This window comes from Rhea americana, unplaced genomic scaffold (assembly GCF_003343005.1).
Source record: "Rhea americana isolate MKP2758 unplaced genomic scaffold, rheAme1 scaffold_46, whole genome shotgun sequence".
NCBI classification, from domain to species: domain Eukaryota; kingdom Metazoa; phylum Chordata; class Aves; order Rheiformes; family Rheidae; genus Rhea; species Rhea americana.
Genome location: NW_028186601.1, coordinates 5,141,235 through 5,155,814, shown reverse-complemented (window position 1 = coordinate 5,155,814; position 14,580 = coordinate 5,141,235). Strand labels below are relative to the sequence as shown.

General features: G+C 35.0%; 1 protein-coding gene across 1 annotated transcript in view; it reads right to left on the bottom strand.

The window, feature by feature from the left end:
- UBR5 (ubiquitin protein ligase E3 component n-recognin 5) overlaps nucleotides 1-13,948 on the bottom strand; it is a 72,492-nt gene extending 58,544 nt beyond the window's left edge. The window contains exons 1-7 of the mRNA XM_085316249.1: nucleotides 13,920-13,948; nucleotides 10,462-10,551; nucleotides 9,879-9,960; nucleotides 9,600-9,676; nucleotides 8,668-8,787; nucleotides 5,133-5,322; nucleotides 3,814-3,973 (exon numbers count right to left, since the gene is read on the bottom strand). Coding sequence (XP_085172375.1) covers nucleotides 3,814-3,973; nucleotides 5,133-5,322; nucleotides 8,668-8,787; nucleotides 9,600-9,676; nucleotides 9,879-9,960; nucleotides 10,462-10,551; nucleotides 13,920-13,948 — 748 coding nt within the window. The remainder of the gene's footprint in view (nucleotides 1-3,813; nucleotides 3,974-5,132; nucleotides 5,323-8,667; nucleotides 8,788-9,599; nucleotides 9,677-9,878; nucleotides 9,961-10,461; nucleotides 10,552-13,919) is intronic.
- Nucleotides 13,949-14,580: the final 632 nt, after the last annotated feature.

Below are 14,580 nucleotides of genomic sequence, written 5' to 3'. Positions count from 1 at the left end.
TTTTTTTTTTTTTTTTTTTTTTTTTAATTCTATGAGACTACAGATACTGCAGGGCAACATTAACTATCCAAGTAAAACACTTTTTCTGTGATACTGTTCTGCTCTTCACAAAAATCCTATGAGACATTAGCATTCATCTCTTGTGCACTGTCAGACCAGAACCACATCCCTTAATTGCTCAATTAAATGGGATGATTCTGATCACCCTGTTTAGGTAGGAAAGAACCTTTGATTCACTAGTAACTACCAGGGTATCTAGGGTAGAGGAAGGGGGAGTACATAAACAGCAATCCAAATACTGAAATTTCTGTTTTCAATAGTTGCATGACTAGTGTTAGCACTATTTGCTACAGATTCATTAAAGATTTTGCCTGGATAGATTCTGATCTGAAGTTGAGCTCTCATTATGCCCTTTCACTTAARGGGGAAATCATAAGATCTCACTCCTCTTTTCACATACATATTTTTATGAAATGTTCACGAGACTGATGCCTTCAGTATCTCTAACTCTGTCATGTTTGGATTAAATTGGCAAAACTGCAACAGTGAAGGGACAGAAACGTTCATTTTGGTATGCTAGGAAACCAAACAGAATACCACCACTCATTTTTGATGATATATGTTATTCAAAATACTACCTAACTAAAAGCATATCTTCCAAAAAACAAATGAGTAAATAAATAAATATATACACCTAGTTGCTTTCCCAAAAGAAAASCCACTGAACATATGGTTTTAAACTGATCCCTAAATTATGCTCTGGTTCCCAATTCTCTTCCATACAAACCAACAAAAGTAGTGCTGCAATGCAAAACCAGTCTCTCCTCTCCTTTAAAAAGGATTTTTAAACAAGTTTATCTCAGATTCCAAAAAAATAAAGTTGTCTGGATAGTCTGGTTATTGCCTAACCTATGTTTCAAAAGTTCCCTCAGTGAGAATCAGTTATATGAAGAAATTACTGAGCAGACATGGACAAATCTGAACTATAAAAATTATTTTAAGTTCTAGAGAACCACAGAAGATTAACAGAAACAGAAAGCCTAACAGCAGCCTCCAATACAACTTAGTATGGGCTAGAAAATTAATCGAGACATCTGGAAGTCTTCCCTATACTAAATGATTTTAGTTTATGGAATTTTTACCTTATTTTCCTCATGCTATACATCAAATGAATACAATCTTCTTAGCTGACTATTGCAAAATGAAAAGAAGTCACTAGATCAAAAAAAAAAAATCAAAATCAAAACAAGAAAGCCTCTAAAATAAAAGCAGAGACATTTATTAAAGACAACCGATACGGAAAAGAAGAACTGTAGAACTTCTGCTCTTCACTTAAGGTATTTTGAAGATCTTTGAGAGAACTGAAACTACTTGGGTCATCAAAAAAAAGTCAGATGCATAATTCTCATAATACTGAGATTATCACAAATGATACATTAATAAAATGACGATGTATGAAACAAGAACTTTCAAGTTTCACAGCAACTGGAAAGTAACTTAGTACTTTTTTCCCCTTTTTAAAAAAATCAAGTACAAATTACACTGTGACTAAAAAAAATAAAAATAAAAAAAAAGCTCTCTGCCTTGAAAGATTTAGAGGCATAACCCCTAAATTTAAGGGTCACAAAGCACCAGACATGCAGAAGGGAGCCAGTAAAAATTAGCATATCTTTTTAATCAAAAGGCAAGAGTCTCAGAAGTGCTGAAGCAAAAGTAGTCCTGTCATTTTCTTTTTTTTGTGCTTGAAAGGAAGAAAACTAAAAAGTTTTAAAGCATTAGTTTATTATCATATATAAAAAAAAACACACATACACACAAAAAGATAAAACCGCATAATAGAAGTTTTTATCTTTCATAATCACTTATAAAAATGAGTAACTGCTGTATACAGTCAATTCCTAATAAGGTTATCTACAGTTTTCTCTCATGAACTCTAATGTTACAAGTTCAAAAGAACATCCAGAGGCAAGACAAGTAAAAATAAGGAGAATGCAAAGTTCTTGGAGCAAAAGATTTAAATGTTGTTTCTGTGTAGTTTGAAAGGACAGGATGTTGCTCTTTTTCCACAGTTAAAGGCAAAGTTCTCTAGTCATCACACTTTCCTGAAATCTAGCCTGCATGACTAAGCGATAAGGGCAAGAACTGCTAAATTTGTACTATTTAATATACCAACGGTAGAGTCATAACAGCACTGACCACTATTCAGCTAGACTTCTCCTATGCTTTGGTCACATTCTGATTTCGCTGGAATTCATTTCCATGCAATACACCTAGTTATTTTTGTCCATAAAACTCAAGGACAGACAAGACACAGAAGGCACAGCACGCTCACCAATTGTGAATTACATCTTTGAAGACAAGATTGAGACATAGCACATTTCATTTCAGTTATTTCCTCTTCTTTCCATGCAAGAACCGGGGAAAAGTTAGCCCAGTTTCTCCACAGAGCAAAAGGATAGTGGAAAAAAATACTAATATTGGGAGGCTGCAATCTCTTATAGGAAAGATTAGCCTAAAAAGGGGAAAAGCTTTAAAAATTAAGCCAATGAGAAAGTGTTTCCTGGGCAGCTGCTCAAGAAGCTCCAAGAGAATAGTAATGCTGTAGAGAGCTGGTTAGTTTTGGTTAAAATGAACTTTCACTCCGAATGAGTACTATTAGTGAATTATCCTCTGAAGGCAGTTTCTGGAGGAATGCATTCTGGAATGCTTAGAGGAAGAACTCCTGCTTCAAATAAATGGCAGAGCTAAAAGAATTTATTTCCTCCAGTGTATCTGACTAAGGCTATGAAGCTGATCACTAAAAATAAAGACTGAAATTAAGGATTTTTCACCCCTGCCTACAAGTTCAATCAGAGGATTCTCGKCTCTAGAGCAATATAAAAAAGCTTGTCGGATGCAACTGAAACCAGAAGACATAAAATGGATTACAAAGCCTCTGCTGCAGAACAAAGAAACCTCTTTGTCTAATCACATGATTGACAAGATAAAGATGGAGGAAACCCATGAGCCTTCCTGGTGAACCGGATGAGCAGAAAAAATATCTATTAGAAAAACATTACTCTGACACCCAAAAAAGGAAAGCTAGTATGCAGTCAGAGTTTAGATGTTTTATTTTCATACATTGCACCTAACTAGAAAAATGCAAACATTACACTTGGCTACTAGGTTTTCAAATAAGTAATCTGACTCTTGCTGAGTAAACCTAAGTTATTTAACCAATGCAAAAGACTGGAAGTCTTTTTTAGAAAAGAAATTGCATGAGACACACACTACTTCAAAACTACTTCACTTCAGTAACAGTATTATACCTGTATTGCCAGAGTACTATAACATCTACTTACGAGGGGCATTTGAGATGAGGAACAAATTCACAGTYTAACTGTAAGAACTGTGTGCTGTTTTACTCTCACTTGAGGCATTTTGATAAAAAGCTGTATTAACTTTTACTCTAAAAACTGTTGTATCTTAAGAATACACTAGCAAATATACAATTCACTAAACAATTCTAGAATTAGCTTTTATGAGCAAGCCACACAGCAGTCCTCATTAAGCAGCAAAATATATATGCAAAGCTGATGTTAAAAAGCCCAGGATCATAAAAAATTCACTTTCATGCCACCCACAGATAGAGTCAACAGTTATTCTTTAAATGCCTTAACTAATTCCTCCGTAGATCCCAGGGTACCTTTTGTTTTGTGCATCTTTACACTTCACTCCTATAAGCAAGGGCTATCTTTGCTGCATACCTTGCACAGCACGGAACATGGAAAATAAGAACACTTATGGTTTCTTATTAGTTTGCAAGATACAAACCTCCAGGAAGGTATGATTCACTTGCTGTGTCATCCCCATCATCTCCATCTTCATCATCACGACTCAACAAATTATTTACAGCGAGGTTTACATCAAGATTTGTTCGCTGGAGTTCCCGAATAATAATACTTCTGGACTTCCCTTGTAAAACAACTTGTGCCTGTAAGAGCAGAGCAGAATTGGTTACTGGTCATTCTCAGCTCACTGACACTACTCTCAAGATAAGAAAGCTTAATTCTAGAAGCAGTTTAGCAAGAGTGTGACTACTGATACTGAATCAAACACAGTACCTGCAGGCAAAGACTCGCGTATATTTTTCTAGATAGCTTATACTAGATACTTAACTTTTTCTCAACTTAAGTTAGACCACTGAATTTCAGCTTTGAGGCTGAATTTCCTAATAGGCATTACCTTGCCTCTATAAAGGTAGAAGCTCCAGCTTTTACTGAGTTTGGAATTCAAAAAGAGAGAGGAACTTAAAATCACTTTGTCACTGATGTGTCTAAGATACTATGCTTTCTAGTTCCTGTCTTTCGTCAGCTATGCGATATTCCATCCCAAGCATACGAACAGCCAATCTTTGGCACACCAATTACTGGTTATATTCCAAATCATGACCAGAAATTTGTTTTAAACTAAGAATTAAAATGTATTACCTTGTTACGTATTTTGAAGGTATTATTTTGTTAGAACAGTATTTTTCTCTATGTTTGAATAAACTCCATTGAATCATACAGTGTAAAAATCCATCAGATTATTTGGGCTTTGGTTCATTAAAGGGTAAAAGCAGAGTAAAAACAGAGTAATTTATGCCCAACTATCAGCTGCATTTACTAAAACATTAAGTAGAGGTATCCAAGAAGAAAAATWATTAGCATTTTAAAGAGATTAAAAATATTTAATGATTTTCATTTAAAYTGAAATGAAATCACTCCTTTCATCCAACAAGAAAAAGGACATGAACCTGCTCCCCTCCTCTCTTTATACTCCTTCAAGGATCCTAACTTTATAATCTATATACTTGGTAAGATGGTCAAATATTTTATTTAATTACATTTGCATCTACAAATAAACAATATATGACATTCTTCATCAAAATTAAGGAAGAAGCTTGGGAAATTAAATTCTGGAATCTCAAAAAATTTATCACTCACACCACAGATTTCAAAATAAAAAATTCAGCTACAGAAAGTCAAATTTAAAGTTATATGGCATAATTCCTTGTAAAAAAATACACTGCTATTACAACATTCTCCTGTTCACTTTCTATGAGAGGTTGTCAAAGTCTTYTGGCACTAAGAGGCTTACAGCTCACATACCTGTGAAATGAGTTCCTCTGGAATGACTGACGCTGGAATCACTGGTTGTGGCTGACTCCCCAGCAGTCCAGATCCCCTGTCTCGTCCTGTGCGTATAACTCTGGTCTGCCTTCGGGAATCCCGAGCTCCAGCAGATGATCTACCAGAAGATCCTCCTCCACTTCCACCAACTCCTGAACTCCAGCGGCTTCTAGAAGATTAAATTTTTTTTTTTTTTAAATAGCAGGATACTTTGGGGACTATTTCAAAAAGTATGGCTTCAGTTTTATTATGAATATTCTGTAGACATTCTCTGAAAGATACTACATATTGGCTTCATAAACAAATGTTATGAAACTATCTCTCAAAACTAATGAGAACAGCATGAAGCAATTGATACAGCTCTGAACTACACAGAAGAAACATGAAATATGACTCAGATTGAAAGTTGCATTTTTTCCTATTTGTATAGCTGTGTGAATGTATACATACATACATGCACACACACACGCGCGCGCACACACACACACACACACAATTCCTGGAGTTTCCAAAAGCAACAGTAAAAGCAGCATAATACCTAACACAACTGTTACCCTTCTACTATAAAAGGGCATATAAACAGCAGCTCTATGAACAGTGAACTGTATTTGACAGAAGATCACTATATTCAAATGGCTCTTCTCAGATTTGAGATATGACTTACTATAAGCAACTGCTTATGATTACACTGGAAAAATTATATAATCTTGATTGCAAGATAAATATCTACTAACTTTAAAACTAGAGAACTGTTCCAAGTGAATCTATTGTGCAAACAAATCAATACACTCCRTGGTCCTGAAAGGCTAAAAAAAGACTCTAGTTTATTCCTCAAAATAAATTAAATTTTGTTGCAGAAACCTACAGTAAGGAATACTGCCTATGGCATTATGGTAGATCATCAGTATCAGCAGAACTTTTCTGCTGTCAATCACCCTACCCATCAGCCTCCTTTTATGAAAAATAAATTAAAAATAAGATCTGGCATCTAGTTAGTAAAGGGGGGGGAGAGTACTTTCGCTTAAACAATATCCATCGAGATGCAAAAAAAAGTTCACTTTAAAGCGTAACTTTCCTATCTGCAGGTGGTAAAGAATAAATCTTATATTTTATGTTTTGATTACTGTTTTGTTTTTTTTTTTAAAAAACAAGACCATAAAATTAAGGACTAGCTCAAGCATCTGTTTAAGATGATGCTCTATCTCGGAGAAATCTGTATTTCAGGATCCTAGCCAGCAACTAAACAGACAATGACCGAACACAAGACAATAAGTAGCTCAATGACAGCTTCAGCATAAAGGCTTTGTCTCAGGAATTAGCTCACAAAAAGAGAGAGAGAGAGAGAGAAAGAGAGATATTGGTGAACACTAAAGAAAATAAAAGGTGTGATAYGCTAAATAAAATGAGCTGATTTATTTCTAAAGATGTATTCTTGTTATTGGGAAAGGAGCTGAGGGGAAGCTAATTCCTACAGAGAAAAATTTTCAGTTCAGCTCTCAGTATAGAGGAYGTGGAGGTGTAAAGAGAAGCTACATTATATTTTAATACTTATCACTGATACATTTTTCTATTTTAATTTATAAACTATCAATGACAGACTTGAGAGGGATCTAAGAGTTAAAGACATTTATATTCTTATAAGAATTAAAATATTACAATTGAACCCTAACTTAAGCGTTAAAAGGTTTCACAGGATCATGTTCTTTAAATTCATACTACACTAACTGTGTATTGTACTAGTACAAGTTAGATCAAATTTGGGGGAACCCACTGGTCTACCACACTGTCATTATTTTTAGTATGACAACAATCTAATTAAAAACGGATTTTAATGTGTTCTTTCAAGAAAAACTCAGAGTAACACATTTAATACTCTTAAAAGGGTTAGGCCTCATTCCCTGATCTCTTGGTAATGTTTACCATGCATGTCTTCAAGAGTTCTGAAATCTACTGATCAACTTTGATACAAAGAAAAGTTATCTTCATAAGATTCACTTCCCAAATGTTCATAAATCTTTCTTTTTCAGTTGGACTCATTTCAAGTGGACTTAAATTCACTTCAAGTGCTACAGTCCCTCTGCCAGATCACTAACTTAGCTGTTTGAGAGGTAGATCTGTTATGAAAAAAAACCTTAAGGACACAGTTATTTCTACTAAAGTTGTTTAAACCTAGAATAAGTATTAGCATTGAAAGGAACTCTTCTGCTCATTGCTGCTTACCCACATACATCCACTGTCCACTAACATGCTATCAATTTTTCAAATCCAGTGATCTAGTCTAAGGACTCCAAAGTTCACACGTTTTAAGATTCAAATAAATAAGTATTCTTTTCTTTTAAATATACCACTTAGCATCAACTTTAAACTCTACTAGTTTGGTGAGTTTCAATAATCCATTTCCAAACTACACATTCTTCAGAGGTTGGTTATACATGGCTTCGAATAATTTTAACTGATTATRCTCAGGTAAAAATTAAAAAAGTCAGTATGTTCTTAGTCTGAGGAAAAAAAATATCTTACACTTTTCACAGTAAATTTTTAAGCATGACACCATCAGTTTGTCTTTGAAGTCCACCACACAGTTTTAGGTTGAGATTCACAAAGATTTCACAAAAGATTAGGGTGGAGGTAGGCGGATATTTCATGCAACTAAATCTCAGATGAAATTAGCTCATTTGGTGACAGAGAACAAATTCCTTTTTTGGGGGGGGGGGAGGGGTGAGGGGCGCTGACGTTCTTCCCCCTTAACAAAATGTTCATGCAAAAACTGTTTCTAAAAGGGAATCTCCTTAATATAATTTGTAACCATAGGAAGCAGCTCTGTTCAATTTCTTACAAAAGCATATAATGAAAAGTCTACTGTAATTATGTAATGAAGATTAACTTACGTTGCTATGTAAAGGGACACCATCAATTCTAAAGCTGATTACTAAAAAAAAAATTATAATTTGAGTTTGTATACTGTTTTTTCAAGTTTCTTTTCCAATTTTAAAGGGTCTGAGTCGCAACTTTTTCCAGCGTTTCCTTCCTGTTATTATGTATGACACCCTAACAAAAAGCAACTCTTTRCTAGGGGCATGGGAGAAGAGGGCACAATAAAACTAACTACATGAAAGCCTACCAATAAATGTAGTAAAGATTTTTCCTGTAAAAATGCACTCATTTTACTTCATATTACTATTCTATTAAATTGATAGTGTCCCTCTAAAAAAAAAAAAAAAAAAAATTCAAAACTGAGGAACTAAACATTCAAAAAAGACAAAACAGCCAAATCAAGTTATTCTTCGCACATTTATCAGAATGTATGAAGAATGCTCCATATCCTAGGTACTCAAGGGTCACTTGTATATCTGTTATTTTAACAAAGTCAGTAAGGTTTTTGTTATACCCTACCTATACAACTGCTGTAAGTATAGGTTCCCTTACACATACTGCATACAATTTATATATGTGTATACACATATACTCAAATATGGAACAAACAGATTGCAGCCTCAATCCTATCAAAACTTACCCAAGGGTGTTGCCTGCCAGTCTGCCCAGAGTTTCAGAACCAGACAGAAACCATGGGGAGTCACTAGTCCTGCCTGGCCTGGATGTCCTTCCTGCCCCTGAGCCACTGCTCAACTTTGAACTGAAAGTAAAAGATGGTAAATCAGTCACAAAACAATCCCAAATGGGTTAAGAACAAAACCTGGAATCCCAGGTCTAAATTCTCAGGGACTTAGTCTGGTAACATACCAGCTTAAGCAACACCCTTGGGGAATATTTCAAACTAATCTAACTGTGTTAAGATGTATGCTGAAAAAATAAAATGGAAAGCATGCCTAACAGATCTTACTTACACCAGCAATCCATAATAACATAGTTTCAAATGCACGTTAAGCTAATCAGTGATTTGAGATAGTCACTGCACTAAGTGTTTTCAGTTAGYGTATATGTACAAATTTTAATTGCCAGGTGTTCTACCTGTAAACCAGAGCCTAAGTATGCTACTTATATTAAGAAGTTTTACATTCAAATATGATTAAGTAGTCCTAATAAGGARGACTTACCTGAACCAAAGATAACAGATCTAGAAAGTCAGCCCCTCCAGATGGGACCACTTCCAGAGCAGATTCTATATGGGGCTTAAAAATATAAGCCAGTTTCTTTCATGAAAGTTGTTTGGGGGGTAGGGGGAGGAGGCGAGGGGGCATTTCTTTAAATTAAAGACACCCTGTATCACTTCTTTTAGAACCACATCTAGTATTTATTCTTACACTACTTTGTCAGGCTATGCTGTTCAGCTGCACCACCATAATCACTACATATCAACTTCCAGTACCCATTTCAAAGACATTCTAGTTTAAAAACAAAAAACAAACAAAAAAGTTTAAAAAAAAAAAATCAAGCTGCTTATCCAGTTCAGAAAAATAATGTAATATAAAGAAAAGTATTTCTTACCCATCATTATTATCAGGTTTACCCAATTCCAATCTGTCTGGCTGAACTGAAAAACCAATCCTGCAGACTCTACCATCCTATATTTAAAACAAGAAAACCAAGTGTCCAAAATTGAAATATAAGACAGGATTACAGAAAGAAAAAAAACACACACACACACACACACAAGTAAACAGGTCTTCAGTTGCTGAAGAGTGTTGATCGATTTGATGTTAAAAGAATTAGCTTTAACTGTATGATTTTAGGTTTGTTATCTCAACAGATTTTGGAGTAATTTACCTCAAGAAGAAATGCAGCATGATTTGGTCCCACCACACACTGTTTAATAGTAGCCTGTTCCAATACATTCAAAGGGGGGTGGCTGAAAATAAAAAGTGAGCATGTATAACATTTTTAAACTTTCAAAGTCTGAAAAAAAAAAACAAAAAACAAGTGGCATACGGAAGGAACAATGTGCAGCAATGGTTAGTGATATAGAAATATTCAAGAATGACTTAAAGATGTACATTAGTTGAAGCAACTATGATATATTTTCAGTCGTTAAGCACAGAAAATGCAGAATAAAATCTTAAAAAAAGATAGAATTGATTTTCATTTTATTCAGTCAATAATAAGCAATAGGGACTATACATCAAAATTAAGGAGTTGGTCTATAAAATGGGTGTTTAATAATAGACTGTATCATGATTGAAAACCTAACATTTTCTTCCTTACACACTGTCKTATTAAAAGCATTTCTGAAGTTCAGTGTTAGTATTGAGGCTTTTTAAGGCTTTCTCTATCATGCAATCCTTTGTTTCCTATTGGTATTAGAAAAACATACTTTCCTAGATGGCTTTCAGCAATGCCTGACATGTCTTACCTGTTTAAATTATATTTGTTCAGCTTCTCTGAAACTTCCCTTAATCTGAAACAAAAAGAAACAAAACTGTTGTTTGCAAGATATCCTCCACTGTACGCAACATTCACTTAAGCAGCATGCTTATGACATGATTTTTTTCAGTTGGCAGGGATACTTCAACCTCCTATACACTGATTGAACTGAATACCTAATCCCAAATTTAACTATTCAAAGCGCAAAACAACAATATCATGACACTACAGTAGAAGACAATTACAAAAACAACTTACCAACATATTTAGTGAAGTTTAATGCAATTACTAATAGGTGCTGGGAGTCTGCATCAGAACTGGATAGTGTTTAACTTCAAATCAGATTTTTGTTTTGAAGAGTATTTTTACCAGGCTACTCAACCCATGTTTTCACTTCCATTTCCTCTTTTTCAAGTCACTATCTATAAATATATATATACATACGTATATATATACACGTACATACACACGTGTGTGCATATATATATTTATATATATATAAAAAAATCACTCCTGCTTTATTACTACCATTTTCCAAAATTACATACAAAGAGATGAAACAATAAGCGTAAATCGTAGACATATTTGTGCTTCTCAGTATAAATTTGAACACAGTCTCCCTGAGCAAACAGGGAAAAAAATCATTTTCTAAGGAGTCCAAACATGTGATCTCAGATCAAAAATATGRCAGTAAGTTCCCCAAAATGGACAATATAGGAAAACAGACACACAAAAAAGCCAGTGTCAAAAGGAACAAAACAACCAACTTCACTGAACAGAAAAAAATAAGCCTGATAAAAGTCACTATCATAAACGATGTTACCTAAAATAGCACCCTTACTGAAAGGGAAAAAAAACAGTTTCCAGTTTCCAAAAGGTACCTCCATCTCCATGCCACCTAACCAAATGGAGAACCCATGAAACACTCCAGCTTAGTGGGTACGGTGTCCAAAAATAGAAACCAACACAGGCATTTCTGCTTTTTCACCCCCTTAGAAAAAATCCTCTCTAGGCAGCAAAGACACTCTCATAATACCATGWAGGCAGTTCAGGTAAACCATGGACTCTTTTCTTCTGAAAGATGACAAACAATTTGAGGACACCCCTAAACAGTTTCCAAATTTAGTTAGAACATTTGCATTACATTAAGAAATAAAACTGAGAGAGATGAATCTTGCAAAAATAATTCAAGGTCTAATTAAAAAAAAAAAATCTAACTTCTGTACCATATTTATCCTAGCATTCCACAAACCACCTTCTTGATTAGCAATACCCTTCTAACCTCAGCAAAAAAAAAGGCATTCACACCAGCACTGTTTTTCTTCTGTGTTAACACATATTTAAACCTTAGCTTTTCATTTGGTTTTACTCGATTCATTTCATTTTCTATAGACAGACTGCTACAGACAACAGACTTAGATYATTTGCAACCCCTGAGCATGAGAAAGAATACAGATCAGCAGTCCAAATGTCCAAGTCTTAACGCTATCAGTTTAACCGTTTTCAAGTAAGTGCTATCAAGCTGAAATGGGGGAGCAAAAGGGGGGAGGAAGAGATGCACATCTATTCGGGAAACAAGATGATTTATACTGATCCAAACAACTGTGTCTGATACAAGCACAAGAAGAAAGGATAGCAGGAAGGAAGCGAACGTGCTTAGAATTATCATTTTTTGCTACGCAGGCCAAGCTGCTGCTTTGTAAATAGGCACTCTCGCAATCCCCGTTTCCAGCCACAACTTCACAGGCCAAGAGCAGACACAGCACAGGAGGAGAACGCAGAACACAGACTTCACAAGCTACCTGCGTAAAAGGCARCCGTGCGAGCGAGTCGCTGGGGGAGAATCCCAAATTAAATCCCCACGATAAATGACGTAGTCCAAGGCATACCGCAGGACTCTCTAGAAAGCGAGTAGGAATCTGCTGCATAATACATGATAAATAAAACCCCTCTAAAGTTTCATGTCTTACGTATATCAGCTAAYATTTTCCCACAGAAATCATGAGTAGTTTTCCACTAAAATTTCTCCTCATGGCAAGCATGAGTAATAAAAGTAGGTTTTCTGTTATGTAGTTATATTCACTGAATTGCCTATACGAAAATCTGGTGGCAAATGAGGTTGTACTGTATCAACAGGAGACTTTTTAGTTTACCAGACTACTCTGAGCAACATTTAACGTTTCCTTGAGTCTTACATGACAAAAAACTAAGAATATTAAAGAAATATTTTCCATTTTGTAAATAYCATCTTAATCGTTTTTCACTTGTAAAAAAATAATAGGGAAATAAATGCACAGGAAGCTCAGATTTGCATATTCTATGAATCTACTAGTAACATCAATCTCAGAAAAGATCTATCCACAACAAGCATAAATCAAAAAGATTCCTAACATAATCGAGAAGAGGCTGCTGTCAACATTTAAGAGAAAGATACATGCTATGATTCTGAAAGTCCTAAGTTTGCTCTCTCCCAAAGAAAGACTATCTGATCTCCCATTTCTCATACAACTCTCAAAATAGTAAAATTACAGAGTTTTGCAAAATAAGCTTAGAGATCCAAGAAGTCTTTAACTTTATGAAGAACAGCACTGAGTGGGGGGTGGGGGAAGAGTAGTTCTCCGAGCTGGGACACTCATTTTAACCCCACTCCTCCCTTTCTTGTGCTGCCACCAGCATTTGTGTGAACAACCCAACTACAAAACTAAGTCAGCTGAAAAATAGCAGAATCAAGTAAAAAAAAATTGTTTGTACATTCTGTGCAGAAAATACACTTCTGCAAATAAAAACTCAAAGAATTTGACAAAGAAGGTTCTTGCAGCAATCTAAGTCTTTCTGCTTGCACAGTTGCATGGTATTGTGGTACACAAAATTATCTACTCTCAGTGAACATCTGGAAGACCTTCTCAAGGAAGCATGTAAGATGCAAAGCATGGTACACTGCAAATTGGAATTTAATCTGATAACTACAAGATTCAGATAATTTACTTGCTGTTAAACAGAAACAATACAGGTACTAAAATCTAATTTAGTATGTTTTGCAGCTCTGGTCAAATAATAGCATATATACCACATTTACTTAGAAGAATTTAAATGATTTGTGCTCAGAGATGGATTTTACTATACAAACTAAGTTAAAAAAATTTTTTTAATGTGACTTTAAGCTAAATTTAAGTGTCAGCTAGATTTTTTTACAAACATACAGTGAAACTCACTCAAATGAAACAACCCAAACATTTAACTGTAGAGGTGCAGACTAAAACATTTGCACGTTGCAGATCTCCAGAAAGAAGGAAAGAATTCTTGCCTGTCCAGCAAGTAACGCTAGAGTCCCAGACACAATGATTGTAAGATCCATTCTCTTAGACCTCTTCCGCTGAGGTTGATCCTTTACAGCCTTAAGTTATTTGCACACTTAAACAAAGCTTATGTATCAGGCAGGAGTCTCACCACAAGAACTTTCCTAACTTCAGCACCATGTAGTGACAATAAGGGTTCACTGGAGGAAGAAAATTAAAGGTACATTTAAAAAACGGTTTGGTCTAATAAAGAACTTCAAGTAGAAAATTTCAAGATGAAATAAATTTAGGCCTGATAGGTTTTTATAAGTGATCAGGCCTCTCTAAGACAACTTTGTATGGCAATGAAGTCTGCAAACCAACAACCTTATGTTTTCTACCAGAGCAGAAAGAAATACATGTAACAGAAATATCAGTTCTTACAAATCACATGTAAGAAATACAATTTTTTCAAAGAAAAGTTAGGAATAAGCAGATATCCAAGGGAAAAACCCTCAAGTATTGGAAGATAGTATTGACTAACATACCAATCAACAGCCAAAAAGTAAATACAACCTTTATTTTCATCCCATGGTTGACACCATGAAGTGTCACAGCTCATATGGGCCAGCTCCAGCAAGGCAGCTATATAATCAATTATTGAGTCTTTTTAACCCAGCAGAGCTGTATAGTTTCCAAATCAAAGCCCCTTCAGTCCTGTCTATCTTGAATTGCAAGTCAACTCCTCTATGTCTGCAAGTGTTATGAAAACTAGAGTCTCAGAAATGTACACAGTGGGTACCAATCACAAGCTTAAAAAATGTTTTTCTGTC